This window comes from Biomphalaria glabrata, chromosome 7, assembly GCF_947242115.1.
Source record: "Biomphalaria glabrata chromosome 7, xgBioGlab47.1, whole genome shotgun sequence".
In the NCBI taxonomy this organism is placed as follows: Eukaryota; Metazoa; Mollusca; class Gastropoda; family Planorbidae; genus Biomphalaria; species Biomphalaria glabrata.
Genome location: NC_074717.1, coordinates 18,881,929 through 18,898,550, shown reverse-complemented (window position 1 = coordinate 18,898,550; position 16,622 = coordinate 18,881,929). Strand labels below are relative to the sequence as shown.

Below are 16,622 nucleotides of genomic sequence, written 5' to 3'. Positions count from 1 at the left end.
GAAAAAAATATTCATAGAAAAAAAAAGTAAAAAATCTCTATCTAAGGGAAAGAACAGATAATTACTGCCATTTATCTGAAAATGACAGGGATTCGCTCCCTTTCTGTTATATATAAGATGTATTATTAAATACTAATTGATTAACTTATTGGGTCAATTTTGGATTGATTCATAGTCATCGTCTTTGAAAAAATATGCAAAATTTCAAATTCATCCGAGAATAGGAAGTGGGAGAAAAAAATTGTAAAACGTAATAAGGGGATTAAATCTATATATACATCCACATCTCTCATTAAGTAGCATTTACTCCCCTTATTTCGTTTTCAATCAAAATAATTAATCACCAATAACTAATTAACTATTTGATTTTTTTATTGATTTATGTCTTATCAATGAATAATTGTGAAAAGTTTTAACTTGATCCGAGAATAAGAAATGGTAGAAAAAAACATCTTCAAACCCAGACAGACAGAGTGAGATGATATCAGATTTGTAAAAGCAGGGCCGAGTTGAGAGCTAAGAAAAAAAAATCAGCCATCCGAAGCTTTTACGTGGATTTACGAGTTTGATATGTCAAATATTGAGATTGACTTCTATTGACTCCCAGTAGGAGCCACAACTTTATTAGGACATATAATATTATTCTGGTCAACTTACCGCAATTAGGTCTATGTCTATTATGTCGTCTTTGTTTCTTATTCCAATTGGGTCTATGTCCATCATGTCGTCTTTGTTTATTGGTCCAATTGGGTCTATGTCCATCATGTCGTCTTTGTTTCTAGTTCCAATTGGGTCTATGTCCATCATGTTGTTTTTGTTTCTTGTTCCAGTTTGGTCTATGTCCATCATGCTGTCTTTGCTTCTTGTTCCAATTGGGTCTATGTCCATCATGCTGTCTTTGTTTCTTGTTCCAATTGGGTCTATGTCCATCATGCTGTCTTTGCTTCTTGTTCCAATTGGGTCTATGTCCATCATGCTGTCTTTGTTTCTTGTTCCAATTGGGTCTATGTCCATCATGCTGTCTTTGTTTCTTGTTCCAGTTTGGTCTATGTCCATCATGTCGTTTTTGTTTCTTGTTCCAGTTTGGTCTATGTCCATCATGTCGTTTTTGTTTCTTGTTCCAGTTTGGTCTATGTCCATTATGATGTCTTTGATTCTTGTTCCAATTGGGTCTATGTCCATCATGCTGTCTTTGCTTCTTGTTCCAATTGGGTCTATGTCCATCATGCTGTCTTTGCTTCTTGTTCCAATTGGGTCTATGTCCATCATGCTGTCTTTGCTTCTTGTTCCAATTGGGTCTATGTCCATCATGCTGTCTTTGATTCTTGTTCCAATTGGGTCTATGTCCATCATGCTGTCTTTGCTTCTTGTTCCAATTGGGTCTATGTCCATCATGCTGTCTTTGCTTCTTGTTCCAATTGGGTCTATGTCCATCATGCTGTCTTTGATTCTTGTTCCAATTGGGTCTATGTCCATCATGCTGTCTTTGTTTCTTGTTCCAATTGGGTCTATGTCCATCATGCTGTCTTTGCTTCTTGTTCCAATTGGGTCTATGTCCATCATGCTGTCTTTGATTCTTGTTCCAATTGGGTCTATGTCCATCATGCTGTCTTTGCTTCTTGTTCCAGTTTGGTCTATGTCCATCATGTTGTTTTTGTTTCTTGTTCCAATTGGGTCTATGTCCATCATGCTGTCTTTGCTTCTTGTTCCAGTTTGGTCTATGTCCATTATGATGTCTTTGCTTCTTGTTCCAGTTTGGTCTATGTCCATTATGATGTCTTTGATTCTTGTTCCACTGATCTTCCCTATGTTTTTTTTGGTCTTCCAACATTTCACTTCCCATCTGGCCTCCAGTTCAGAGTCTGCTTTACAATAGTTTCTAGTGTTCTTCGTATTGTGAAATAACATGGAATAGATAGCAAAAGTGGCGTCATTAGGGTCGGTGTCGCTCAGGGTGCTTAGCTCAGGGTGTCTATCATCACCCTCCCCAGAAAAAAAACAACAACGTTGGTTTACTATTATTATTGACAGATAATACAGGGAGTTAATTATTTAAATTCAATGATTGTTGCACAGTTGTAAAATTGTGTCGAGTATTTCAAAAGTGTGTTGCTATGTAACAATTTATCTATAGCTATTACATTGAAATGGAAACGGTTTTACATTTGAGTAATGTTTCAAACAGTGTTTACTTCATACTCCCAACTATACCCACAAATATTACGTTCGCTCCTCCCTCGCTCTGTTGGGGAGGGGGAAGCACTGTAAGTTACCCCAAGCGGGCTCCGTGGCTTAAAGCCCAGGAAGCCAAATGTTTTTTCTGAATTTTCAAAAAATCTTTCTACTGGCGTCTGCAACAGACTATTTATCCTAGTAAGAAGATTGCAGGTCAATACAATGAAGATGGGGGCGGGATTGTTCGTTACTTAATAGCAATAGAGGCATCTACGTTTGTAGTCGGATGCCTGGCGTTCAGCAAAACGTCTTGTTAAAAGGGGGGGGGGAGGGTATTTCAGTTTTGTTTGAACATGATGTCAACAGAACGATGTTACGTTTACTGGTCCGTCGGTTGTAGACTCAAGAATTGCGTTGGTCAAGACGCAACGAATCGTCTTCTTCAATCTTTCAATTCGACTTTGGTGCAAAGGTTTTACTTCAAAGATGAAGGACGTTACGTCATCTTATCATTTAATTTTTAAGAAATCGTGAAAAATGCCGCGTCTCACGTGATTAATTTTCATCATCATCATCGACGTAGAGATGCTGTGACATTTCGCTTTACCTGATGTCTCCTCACTTCCCGATCAGCAAATGTATCAAGGGAGAGGCCGGTCCAGTCTTTTACGTTATTCTGCAAGCTTTAATTTTGGACGACGCTTTAATTAATCGTTCTTCATACACTGTATTTGTATATCTTACAATATGGCCAAGCCAGCTCATCTTTCGTCTATTCACAGTATTGAGGAGTTCCTCCTTTTTGCCATCCAGAGTGCTGACTTGTAAAAGTACTAACTCTTTTCTTTTTTTTTGACATCTGATACCAATCGGTTTTCTGTAGCATTTATTCTCAAAGGCTGGGATTTTTCTTTCATATTCAGTGCACAACTTTCATTTTCACAACAATTACTCTACTGCAGCACTGTTAGCAACAAATGTTATGTTGATGTTACTCTTACAAATTTTCCACTATTTTCTCACGATGGTGAATGCCAAGCTCAAATGGAGTTTTATCACTTTTGGTGATCCTCCAATTTCCTTATGTTTACCCATTTAGCATCATGTTCTTGATAAATAGGCTATTCAAGTATGGAATGACTAATAATACAACCAATTTTGCGCCCTTAAAAAACGCCCCCCTGGCTAGGTAAGCATACTGCACAATCGTACATTTGCACACAAAAAATGTATATAGATCAAAATCATTTTAAATGTGCATAACTATGTTTAGTTATCTAGATAAGGTCATTTTAAAATTGTATGCTGTAGCGAAAAGTGCTTTCTTTTTTCACTTGGGTTTCATCCCCTGGTAGGTGTCAACACCCCCAAGAGACCTCACTGGCTATCAGCTCTGGATACATTTAATTTAAAATAGAATAGATAGTCTGACTAGATAAATGAAATGTAAAATAGAGTAGATAGCAGCACAAGATACAATCGTTATTGTACAAATAAATGTTGCTATTTTTCCTATTTTTGTATATACCTCTTTTTTTTTTGCGACATTTTGAGCTGAGTGCGCTGTAGTTTCATCTCTTTCATGACATGGCAAGCTAAGTGCGCTGTGGTTTCATCTCTTTCATGACATGGCAAGCTCAAAGCTCAATGCGCTGTGGTTTCATCTCTTTCTGGACAAGGCAAGCTCAAAGCTTAGTGCGCTGTGGTTTCATCTCTTTCTGGACAAGGCAAGCTCAAAGCTCAGTGCGCTGTGGTTTCATCTCTTTCTGGACAAGGCAAGCTCAAAGCTCATTGTGCTGTGGTTTCATCTCTTTCTGGACAAGGCAAGCTTAAAGCTCAGTGACCTGTGGTTTCATCTCTTTCTGGACAAGGCAAGCTCAAAGCTCAGTGTGCTGTGGTTTCATCTCTTTCTGGACAAGGCAAGCTCAAAGCTCAGTGTGCTGTGGTTTCATCTCTTTCTGGACAAGGCAAGCTCAAAGCACAGTGCGCTGTGGTTTCATCTCTTTCTGGACAAGGCAAGCTCAAAGCTCAGTGTGCTGTGGTTTCATCTCTTTCTGGACAAGGCAAGCTCAAAGCACAGTGCGCTGTGGTTTCATCTCCTTCTGGACAAGGCAAGCTCAAAGCTCAGTGCGCTGTGGTTTCATCTCTTTCTAGACAAGGCAAGCTCAAATCTCAGTGGGCTGTGGTTTCATCTCTTTCGTGAACATCATGTAGAGGGAACATCTGCTACTCTGCAAACACAACTTGAGACCCCTTGTTAGGCTACCACACATCCCACAGTCCACTGAGCACTTCTGTTGTGTTTCAGAACTCTCGCACTTTGTTCCCTTGAGATTTAACGTCTTAGTTCCAATTTTTTTTTTCTTGAGTAAGTGGCATCCTATTTATAATTGCAATTATCTGAGTTTTAAATATTGAATTAATTTTAGTTCCCCAAGTTCTTTCTCCAGAGACCTATCAGCTATTGTGACAGATACAGCTCTACCAGATATTGTCATAGGTAGACATAGCAAAGTACCAAGTCTCACTATTGGCGTTACTATATGTATTTAAGGCATGAAAACTATTTATAATACGTTTTATCTATATACAATGTTTATAATAATGATGAGTGTAAAGATATTTAAGAGTAAGAGGTAGGCTACCTGGTGTTCACAATAAATATATAATGTTATTTTAGGCGGATTCAATCTGTTAATAATATATGATAAGTCTATAAATTACAACATGTATTTACTAAGGATGTTAGTCTTTTTAGCGGCCCCCTAAAGGGGAATAACTGCTATTAGATTTGTGTGGTCTGTTTGTCTGTCCGTCCATCCCGTTTAGAACTCGTAAACTAGAAAAGATACTAAAAATCTGACATCATGATCTTTCGAAGTTCTGATGCAAAGGCTACTTTTTTTTTTCTGATAGCGAAACATTTAATTTTCTAAAATAAACTATGCAAGCATTTTAATCATAACAATACACCACTTTTAAATGAAAAACTACAGGGGAGGTAAGTTTTTTCTTAAAAAGGTCACAGACGTCTTCATTAGTAACTCAGGCTTCATTCATAGATTCGTACATTGGAACAAACAAAATTACATCTAACATCACAATGGCTCATTTTAAAATATATTGTCCATATATTGACTACCTCATTGAATTGAAATGCGTATTCAAATGTTTAAAAAAATAGAATTTTGATACGAACTTCACTTTAATTGTTAGTTAGAATAAAAAAGAACTACTTTTATAGCGCGCAGTTTCAACACATCCTTATTATATACTTGACAACAATCTAAATTGGTCTAAATAGAGGCCGGTGGCACTAGACTTAATTAGATGTAGTACTCCTGATAAAATCGGTCAAGTACTTTTAAAATTTAACTTGTAAATTAAGACATATACGTATTCTAGTCTAGATCTAAATAAATGTGTTTTAAACAAAGAAACATACCTTGGTTAGCTTACTTCAACAAAATGTTTTCATTAATAGAATAGAACAAAGATTATCAAGCTATACACACAGAGTTGTGTATAGCTTGATGTAGAGATTACAGCGAAACCAATATTATCTTTTTACGTCATATGTCCATGGACGTAGCCGGGGGGGGGGGGGGGGACGGAATTCAGTGACTGATTTTTTGCTTTCATTTTGTTTATTTTAGCTGAGATTTTAATACTAAATCATCACTTACCACAGCACAGCCTAGGGGGTTTTGTTTTGAGTTATTAGTTTAAAACCCCCTATCAGAGGGTAATTAGTCAAAAAAAAACCTATCAGGGGGTTTTGAGATAAAAATCCCTCTACCAGGGGGATTTGAGTTTAAAACCCCCTACCAGGGGTTTTGAGTTTGAAACCCCCTACAGGGGTTTTGAGTTTAAAACCCTCTACAGGGGTTTTGAGTTTAAAACCCCCTACCAGGGATTTTGCAAAAAATACCTCTTCAATATTAAAAAAAAAGCAAATTACGCACTCAAAATGCTATGAGCGTGGCCAAAGGGGGGTTTGAGTTTCAATCCCCCTTCAGAGGGTTTTGATGCTAAAAAATACTTCTTCAATATAAAAAAAGCAAATTACACACTAAAATTCTTTGAGTGTAGCTAAGCTAATGATGGGTTATGAGTTTAAATCCCCCTCCTCCAGATGGCTTTTTTTTTTAATTTAAAACCCCTTCAGATGGTTTTGAGTTTAAAATTCCCCTACAGAGCGTTTTGAGTTGAAAATGTCTCTCTTCAATATTATTTTAAAGCAAACTACAATCACCAAATTCTATAACCGTAGCTAAATGGGAGTTTGAATTAAAAAAAAAAACTCCAGAGATTTTTTTAGTTTAAAACCCCTCAACAGATGATTTTGACGTTAAAACTTTCCTTTTCGATATAAAATTTAAAGCGAAATACAGGCATGTAATTCCAAGAGCGTAGTCAAGAGAGGTTACGAATTTCTACCAGTGGCTGGGCTCCATTAATAAAGTGTGAATAGTCATCTGCCGAAATTGAAAAACACTAAATGTGGCTCAACAAAGATGGCTAAGACAGATTTTAGGAGTCAGTTATAGAGATCGGGTCTAAATCAAAGAAAACATATGTCGAACCCTTAGTAAGGTTGTGACAGAGCGTCGCATGAAGTTTTGCGGGACATGTTCTCCGACAAAATGAATTACGCATAATATGAGTTGCGATGACATCCTAGTACAACTTGGCGCCACACTTTCATTGAGGTCCTCAAAGCAGGTGGGAAGAGGCTTCAGACATTGCCAGTGACAGATTTTTTGCGGAAACAGCTTGCCGGAAAAAGCGCCGAACGGCGCGAGAGGGTCTAAGTCAGTGAGAATAGAACATTTGGTTTTTGAAACAAAACTTTTTAATTGCAAGATAATGCATACCTCATTTTGTTGGCTTTCAATACCAGAATCTCCCCCCCAACCCCCCCCCCCCCCCCGAAAAAAAAATCGGGCTACGCCCATGCATATGTCTATTTCAAAACCTTATTCCAGAAGCGTTAGAAAAGTCTTATAGTCGATGACGTATTTCCCTGTTTCTTGTTTAAAATGATTTTCTGAAATGTTATTACTTAAAATGATCGAAACAATCTTAAATATTCCTGGTCCTTGGATGAATTTAACGGGGGCCTCCTCCAATTTTGTGTGATAACAGAAACTCTCTTTGTAATCTTTGTATTTTAAGTTGAATATAATGTAATTTTATTTCTATTGAAATTATTTGTTGAAATAGAAATGTCTACAATGGAATTCGTTGAGATCTACATATGTTCTACACTTTACACTTAGCTATCTCTTCCAGACAATGTTGAATTCATACAAAGACTGTGGACAAAACGGTCTTAAATTTCTCCTTTTTCTTTTCTAGAAAAATTAAAACTTATATCCTGGAGTCGGGAGCCACTGCATTGTTTTAATATTAATTCTCTTTAAAACTCTGCTAAGTACTATCTATGGGCTTCCCATTAATTAATTTATACAGATCTTTTTGTGGCATTCTTTTTAACTTCATGGTATGGCTAATGTCATAAAACTGTGAATACCTTCAAGACTTTCCCATAAGATTATAAGAAATAAGACAATGTTAAAAATACACTTCAAGTATCTCAATCTATTAGTATACAAGTGTGGTGACTCAATTGAAATAATACGTTGTCAGTAACTAGGTTCTTAAGAGAGAAACATTTTTTTTAGATTTTCTAGGTCAGGGTAAAAAAAATCGAGAAATTCCAGAAGTTGTTTTGTGATTAGATTGTTATGATATTGTTGAGGAGAAATTTGTAGGGGGGCTTATTTAGCTCCCAGACAGATCTAATTGAGCTCGATGAGTTGAAGAGTTGAGATAGATAGGTCTGTGATAAATCAATCATTTTAGTTAATTTGATTCAGACCTTGCTATATGTTCAGGCACTGACATAAACCTACAGACAAATATACAGCAACCAACCACAGTTGCAAACACATAGACCCACAAACAAATATACTACTACATTTACACACACATACAGCACCAGAGCAATATATAATCACCACTTACAGCTACATACACACGCAACCACTGATAAATATAGAAGCATACAACCAGCAAACACATTGACACACACAGACATACAATGATGATACAAACAGGTCTTTGGACGTTGGCATGTTTTGTTTGTAAAATGTTATATTTTTAACAAATTATATTTGTAACAAGTTATACATTTAACATTTTTGTTTGTATCTTTAATATATATATATATATATAATTCGTATTCTCAGCTTGCAAATACTTCATCGGGTCAAAAAACAACAACAAATAAGCAATAAACAAAAGCCTGGGTGTAAGTGCTTGTACACGGTTTTCGAAAATGGCATTAAATATTTTCCTTGAAATTTGACAGTTGATGTATATCTTTGTGAAAAGAATCACTACAAAACTGGCCACACAGTTTAAAAAATTCTAATTTGACTGTTATCATTTTCTCGAAAATGTTCTACAATTAAATTTTCTCTAGACAATCTTTATCTTCAAACATACCGGGTATTCCTGCTGTTTTCTTTAAAGAGTTAAATAAACAAGGTTACGGAGAAAGATTGTGTGGAAACACAAACTCAAAATCGGCCGCCGAAGTCGTCAACCCAGGCAGGAAAAAAAACAGGTTTCTTTATTTGCAGAAAGAACATCCGAATGAAATTCTATCAAAGACAAATGACAGAGAAGAATGGAGAAAAAGGGTTGACAGATCTTGTGTGGTGCCCCAGCAGACCAAAGGATAGGTGAAAGAGAATGTGAAGTTAAATGTGAACCTGGCCTAACTGATGTCTTATAATGAATATGTAATTGATCTAAGTGTTTAGTAAAGGGTCAATCTCTTATTCAAATCCTCAAAAATAAAAGAAAAACATTGCCGTAAAAAAAAAATTAAGTGTACTACGTCACGACGCGCACAGCAGTTCGCGCGATAATATGAAAAACTACTTATTAATTGTTGTTTTAAATTATGTCCAACTTATATGCATATTAAATAGATTTTTTCTTTAAAAAAGAAGAAAACTTTTTTTTGTCTAAATGTAGTAGTTAGTATGAAGAACTTGCATAACTTAGCAATACAAATGTAATAAAAAAAAAAACTATTTTCACAAAAAATATAAAACCATTTGCATAAATATCTTTAAAATATGGTAAATAGTCATCCTAATTTATAAAGAGCCTCCCGTGTTTGTTACTATTAATAGTGAATAGTTGTAAAAGTGATGTATTTTTATGAAAAATCTGCTTCGCGCTTGTATAAGTGATTTAAAAAATTAGATTTTTCGCTTCGAGAAAAGAAAAAAAATAGCCCATTGCATCAGAATTTTGAATGGACTAAAATATTATGGTGTCAGATTTTCACTATCTTTTCTAGTTTACGAGATCTAAACGGGACGGACGGACAGACATTACACACAAAACTAATAGCGTCTTTTCCCCTTTCGGGGGCCGTTAATAAATAGACGCTCAGGATCGATTTTCGTACTGTCTTCTAAGTCTGGATCTATAGCGGAAGGGCGGAGTAACAATTTGTTAAAATCTATCTTATAACTTATTAAGAGCAAAATAATACCTCTTATAAAGGCCGAAAAGATGTATAAATGAGGAATTGTCATATTATCTGTATTAAGCTAATACCAACTCACTCTGTCTGTCTCTCTGGTAAAAAGTTTAAACATGTTTTTTTTTAATTTTATATCTCGGATCAATTTGAAACATTGCACAATTATTTAATGTACATGGCAAGACACGAATCAATAAAAAAAACACAATTAGTTGATTAACTATCGGTGATTAATTAATTTATTTCATATCGAAATATGTGGAATAAACGCTGCTAAATGAGAGATGTGGATGTATATATGGATTTAATCCCCTTATAATAATTTGGACACGTTTTCTTCCCCTCTTTCCATTCTCGGATCAAGTTAAAATTTTGCATAATTAGTAATAGTCGATGACAATACACGAATCAATCAAAAAATTAACCAATTAGTTAATAAATTAGTTATATTTAATTAATTTTGTTTTGTACAGCGGAAAAGATTTAAAGATAAATGGCAGTAATTAGCGGTTCTTTCTCTAAGATACGCCTTTTTAAAAATTGTGTTTGTTTTGAATGTGTTTCTGTTCCTTGTGACATGTGAATGACGTTAAACAAAGAACGCTGAGACTGAAAGAAAACTTCGAGCTTCTGAGAAGTAATTGCTCCAGAAAACTGCTGGCTATCAGATATCAGACAAAGTAAACAAACGAGTTTGTACCTTTACAAGTTAACACTCTGTTGGTTGCCTGGTCGTGCACTGGACTGTCCTTCGGATTTATCGACGGTCGAGGGTTCAAACCCTGCCCGCTCCCATCCCCCGTCGTCCTGCGGGAGGATTGGACTAGGAAGTAAACTATCTTCAAATCTGAAGGAACATCCGAAACATGTAAAACATTTTTTTACAAACACTCTAGTTGGCAAAAAGAATTAACGCTTCATTTTTCATAACTGTTAAGAGACAAAATAACAGCTGGTTTAGTTCTATTGTAAGACATGATTCACTATCAAAAGTCATCCTTCAAGGTACAGTGAAGAGAGCATGAACAAAAGATCGTCTAGAGAAAGACTGACTGGATGACGTAAGAAAAGAACCGGCTTCCGTCTTGATCGTCTGCTTTGGACAGCTGTTGGACGCGAGGAATGCTGGGAAGTTTGTTACACAAACCATCACAAATGAAGACACTGATAGTGCTGATGAAATAAAGCACCTATACGACGCAAATGAAGACACTGATAGTGATGATGAAATAAAGCGCCCATACGACGCAAATGAAGATACTGATAGCGCTGATGAAATAAAGCACCTATACGACGCAAATGAAGACACTGATAGCGCTGATGAAATAAAGCGCCCATACGACGCAAATGAAGATACTGATAGTGCTGATGAAATAAAGCGCCTATACGACGCAAATGAAGACACTGATAGTGCTGATGAAATAAAGCGCCCATACGACGCAAATGAAGATACTGATAGTGCTGATGAAATAAAGCGCCCATACGACGCAAATGAAGACACTGATAGTGCTGATGAAATAAAGCGCCCATACGATGCAAATGAAGACACTGATAGTGCTGATGAAATAAAGCGGCCATACGACGCAAATGAAGACACTGATAGCGCTGATGAAATAAAGAAAAAAAGGTAAAAGTTCATCGGGCTCCCATTGGATGAGTGGTAAAAGCTTGATTCCCGTATCCGATGTCTAGGGTTTGAATCTCGAATTACCTGACATTAGTAAATGCGATTGGTCGTTGTGATGGCCTCATGACAACCTCTTTAACCCACGGCCAGACCTTTAGATCATTTTTTTAAAATCGGTGCAAGTTCCATTTCATACTCTAAGAAACTCTTTTATGATTTCAAATACAAGCAGATACACTAACCAACATTACATTACATCTACAAGCCTCATTATATGTAGGCATTGCCACACATAAACATACACACACTCACATAACACACAAACACTCAATCACACACTTTTCACACAAACACCCTGTCAGGTTTATGTTAAAGCCTTAGCTCGTTTGCACGGGACCTTGACATTCAACAGGCACCTTCGTGCTTACAATAAATAATTGACTCACTGTTAACAATGTAACTGTTTAATGACATGAATAAAATTAATAATGACAATTGATGGAGTAATGACATTGAATCTAAAATATTCGAATATTGTGGTTATAGCAATTAAACAATAGTTCTGCACCTTGCTATCCCACAACGCCACACGTTCAACACTGTCACACTGCCGATAACAAACTCCAATGTAAATCTTGATAATCCCATAACTAACTCCCTGTAGAAACAAATAGTAAAGACAAACTAACAAAAGGTCTAGTATACTATGGCATCGAAACAATTGCGAAATGCAGTCATGCCTTAGATACTCACCCTAAACAGGGGAACACAGAAGAATTTCAACAAACGTTACACCAGCATAACAAAACCGCTCCATAAGCCTACAAGCAGCAAGGCAACAAAGAAAGTGCGTTCAAAAAATGTGCACTTAATAAACATTGGTGCTAATACCATAATCTACGCACCGACACACCCACCTATTTACTCTCACACATACGAACTTGTGACTTAGTGTTACAGAAAGCTTCATGTCACGTGTTTCTTTTTAGGATTCGTCTTTTTCCTAATTAAATTATCTAATGATGTTATTGATTAGAGTAACATGATCCATATATGGAAGCTTTTAACCGAATAAAAAATTGTACTCCCTCCATGTTTTTGTCTTTCTTGAATGTCATACAATGTGAGTCCATTCAGAAGAAAAGTTCAACATTTCCATCTGGACGTAGTCAGTTATTTCCCCTATTTATGTAATCAATCTGACAGTGTTTTATTAAGATATCTTTAAGCCCCAATGGACACAGCTAAGCTTTCAATACTTTGTCGTCTGTTCAGATATGAAATGACATCTTGACATTCCAGTACTCCCTCACCTTTACTTTTAATTGGTTGATTCTGAACAGCAGACGAGAAAGGGAATTAATTGAAATTTTTGTAATCTATTTGAATAAAATGGCGGGAAGCGTGTACTGCGTACATAAAAAAAATACTGTTATTTGTATTTGGGCTGTCACTGTGTGTTTGTCTCTGTCTGTGTGTGTGTGTATGTGGTGATGTCACTGTGTGTGTGTGTGTCTGCGCGTGTGTGAAGCTACTTCGTTACATTATGCAGATTTCAATCTGAATTGAATTTTTTAAACTGTAAAAATATATTCCCAGAGACCTCTATTTAAGACAGGATACCATGTATTCTCTCCCTCTCGTTCTCTTTGTGTCTTGCTATCTTGCTCTATGTGGCTTGCAATTGTTATTCTCTTTATCATATTCTCTCTCTCACTATTTCTCTTTTATTCTCTCAAATTTATTCTCTCCATTGTATCTTCTCTCTGCTTTTCCTCTCCCTCTTTCTCTGCCTACATGTCTCTGTCTCATTGTCTCTTTCTCTGCCTACATATCTCTGTCTCATTGTCTCTTTCTCTGCTTACATGTCTCTGTCTCATTGTCTCTTTCTCTGAATACATGTCTCTGTCTCATTGTCTCTTTCTCTGCCTACATATCTCTGTCTCATTGTCTCTTTCTCTGCCTACATGTCTCTGTCTCATTGTCTCTTTCTCTGCCTACATGTCTCTGTCTTATTGTCTCTTTCTCTGCCTACATATCTCTGTCTCATTGTCTATTTCTCTGCCTACATTTCTCTATCTCATTGTCTCTTTCTTTGCCTACATGTCTCTGTCTCATTGTATCTTTCTCTGCCTACATGTCTCTGTCTCATTGTCTCTTTCTCTGCCTTTATGTCTCTGTCTCATTGTCTCTTTCTCTGCCTACATGTCTCTGTCTCATTGTCTATTTCTCTGCCTACATGTCTCTATCTCATTGTCTCTTTCTCTGCCTACATGTCTCTGTCTCATTGTCTCTTTCTTTGCCTACATATCTCTTTCTCATTGTCTCTTTCTCTGCCTACATGTCTCTGTCTCATTGTCTCTTTCTCTGCCTACATATCTCTGTCTCATTGTATCTTTCTCTGCATACATGTCTATGACTCATTTTCTCTTTCACTGCCTACATGTCTCTGACTCATTTTCTCTTTCTCTGCCTACATGTCTCTGCCTTATTGTCTCTTTCTCTGTCTAAATATCTCTGTCTCATTGTCTCTTTCTCTGCCTACATCTCTTTGTCTTATTGTTTCTTTCTCTGCCTACATATCTCTGTCTCATTGTCTCTTTCTCTGCCTACATGTCTCTGTCTCATTTTCTCTTTCTCTGCCTACATGTCTCTGTCTCATTGTCTCTTTCTCTGCCTACATGTCTCTGTCTTTTTGTCTCTTTCTCTGTCTACATGTCTCTGTCTTTTTGTCTCTTTCTTTGCCTACATGTCTCTGTCTCATTGTCTCTTTCTCTGCCTACATTTCTCTGTCTGATTGTCTCTTTCTCTGCCTACATGTCTCTGTCTCATTGTCTCTTTAACTGCCTACATGTCTCTGTCTCATTGTCTCTTTCTCTGCCTACATATCTCTGTCTCATTGTCTCTTTCTCTGCCTACATTTCTCTGTCTGATTGTCTCTTTCTCTGCCTACATGTTTCTGTCTCATTGTCTCTTTCTCTGCCTACATGTCTCTGTCTTATTGTCTCTTTCTCTGCCTACATGTCTCTGTCTCATTGTCGCTTTCTCTGCCTACATGTCTCTGTCTCATTGTCTCTTTCTCTGCTTACATGTCTCTGTCTCAATGTCTATTTCTCTGCCTACATGTCTCTGTCTCATTGTCTCTTTCTCTGCCTACATGTCTCTGTCTTATTGTCTCTTTCTCTGCCTACATATCTCTGTCTTATTGTCTCTTTATCTCTTTTTACTCTCATTATCTCTCTTCCCCTTTTTTTTATCTTTCTCTTGTCGCTCTCTCTCTCTCTCTCTCTTTGCCTCTCTCTCTGTCCCTTTCTATGAACTGTCTTTGATTTCCTTGTGTCTCTTTCTCTCTGTATTCCATTGTCTGTCTCGTTTCGTAGAACTAAAAATTGTTTCGCTTATAATAAATGATAAAGCAATACCATATATATATATTTGAGTTTCACAGATATATTCAGATAAAATTAATGTTGTTTTGTTTTGTCTAGAAATGAACTCTTAATGAAAAGATCTTTATTTATAACTTTAATAATAATAATAATAATAATAATCTTTATTATCCGTAAGGAAATTTGTCTTACAATTTGTGCATTACACCAAACAAAAAACATTATAACTATAAGAAACCAAAGTGTACATTCACACCAGACTCACTCATAATTTACATGTGACAAAGTTTATACCAGATTGTTCTTATTTAATGATTTGATTGCCAGGGGAACAAAAGAGTGTTTGTGTCTGTTTGTCTTTGCTATCGGTGTCTTGTATCTCTTTTGTGATGGTAAAATGTTACAAACTTGCTCTTTAGTAATTGCTAATCCTAAACAGTTGTTAACATTGACATCCTCAAGGGCTTTGAGTCTTAGATAATTAAAATCTTTCGTGTCGAAGCGACAATAGAAATCATTTAACTCGTTGGCCAATGTTTTTTCGTCTCTTGTAGCAAGATTATTTTTAATTTTGACTTGTGCTCCTGCCATTTTGTTCATGATGCCCCAAGCCTGTCTCATGTCACTTGTATTAATTGAGTCTTCCAGCTTGGTGCGGTAGTTTCTCCTCCCTTCCTCAAGAACGACGTTGAGATTTCGTTGAGCAATTTTCCTTGTCTGTCCATCGCCACTTGTAAATGCTCTTTTCTTTTTGATTATTTCCCGTTTTATTTTTGCAGTGACCCATCGTTTATTGTTGGGGTAATGCTCTTAGTGCTGACACAAATGTTTTCGCAGAATTTGATGTAATTTGTCACTGCGTCGACCCATTCTTCCAGATTTGAAGTGGTCTCCTTAAACAAGTTCCAGTCAGTGCAGTCTAGACATCCCTGTAGTTTGAGAATGTTGTCTTGAGTCCATTCTTGTACGTTTCTTTGAATGATTTTTCCTTCTTTAAGTTTCGTGCGGTAAGTAGGCAGCAGTTGTATTGTTTTGTGGTCCGATGATCCTAGTGGTGGCTTTTCACGAGATGTGAATGCTCCTTTGATGTTACAGTAACATAAGTCCAGAGTTCTGTTCTCTCTTGTCGGACATGAGATGTGTTGATAGAAGGTGGGTAGGTCAACCTTCAAGGTGCATTTATTAAAATCACCCAGTATAACTACTGGTGCGTCCGGTGACCTTGTCTGAAACTCATGCACTACGTCAGCGATGATTCCAGCTGCAACCTCCGTCTTGGCTGTAGGCGGAACATAAACCAGGACTATGTAAATAACACCAAAGTCTCGTGGCAAATAAAAAGGTCTCAATGAGAGCGCCAGTAGTTCTAGATCCGGACAGCTCATTCTTTTTTTAACCGTGTAGTTGGTACAATATTTGAGGTTGATGTACACACAAAGCCCCCCACCTTTCTTCTTCTTAGACTCAGCCGTTCTGTCAGATCTCACGCAAGAGAAACCATCAATAGCAATCAGGTTGTCGTTGTCATCCTCCTCTAACCATGTCTCAGTAAAAGCTAATAGACAACTTTCCCTAAATACGTGGTCGTAGCGTATATGGGCACATATCTCATCCACTTTATTTCTTATTGAGCGGACGTTAGCTAGAATAATCGTAGGAAGTGGTGGGCGAAAACCTCTTCTTCTCAGTCTTTGCCCTAGTCCTCCTTTTTTCCCTCTTTTCTTTGTACTAATAGAGGAAGGGTAGAAACAATTTATATGTGCATAACACGGTGGAAGAGGCTTCCTCTTTGAACGAAGTCCGAGGAGTTGATCTTTAATATAATGAATAGATCTAGTACTAGAACGGCCGCCTTCTTGGC

At 36.8% G+C, this 16,622-nt stretch overlaps 2 protein-coding genes across 2 annotated transcripts; one reads left to right on the top strand and one right to left on the bottom strand.

Moving 5' to 3' along the window:
• Positions 1–648: 648 nt before the first annotated feature.
• LOC129927349 (uncharacterized) lies at positions 649–1,908 on the bottom strand. The gene has a single exon (XM_056035945.1). The coding sequence runs from the start codon at positions 1,906–1,908 to the stop codon at positions 649–651; it is 1,260 nt and encodes a 419-aa protein (XP_055891920.1).
• A 1,291-nt stretch (positions 1,909–3,199) lies between these two features.
• LOC129927348 (clumping factor A-like) lies at positions 3,200–11,376 on the top strand. The gene is made up of 3 exons (XM_056035944.1): positions 3,200–3,239; positions 4,047–4,334; positions 10,907–11,376. The coding sequence occupies exons 1-3, from the start codon at positions 3,200–3,202 to the stop codon at positions 11,374–11,376; spliced, it is 798 nt and encodes a 265-aa protein (XP_055891919.1).
• The last annotated feature ends 5,246 nt before the right edge of the window (positions 11,377–16,622 follow it).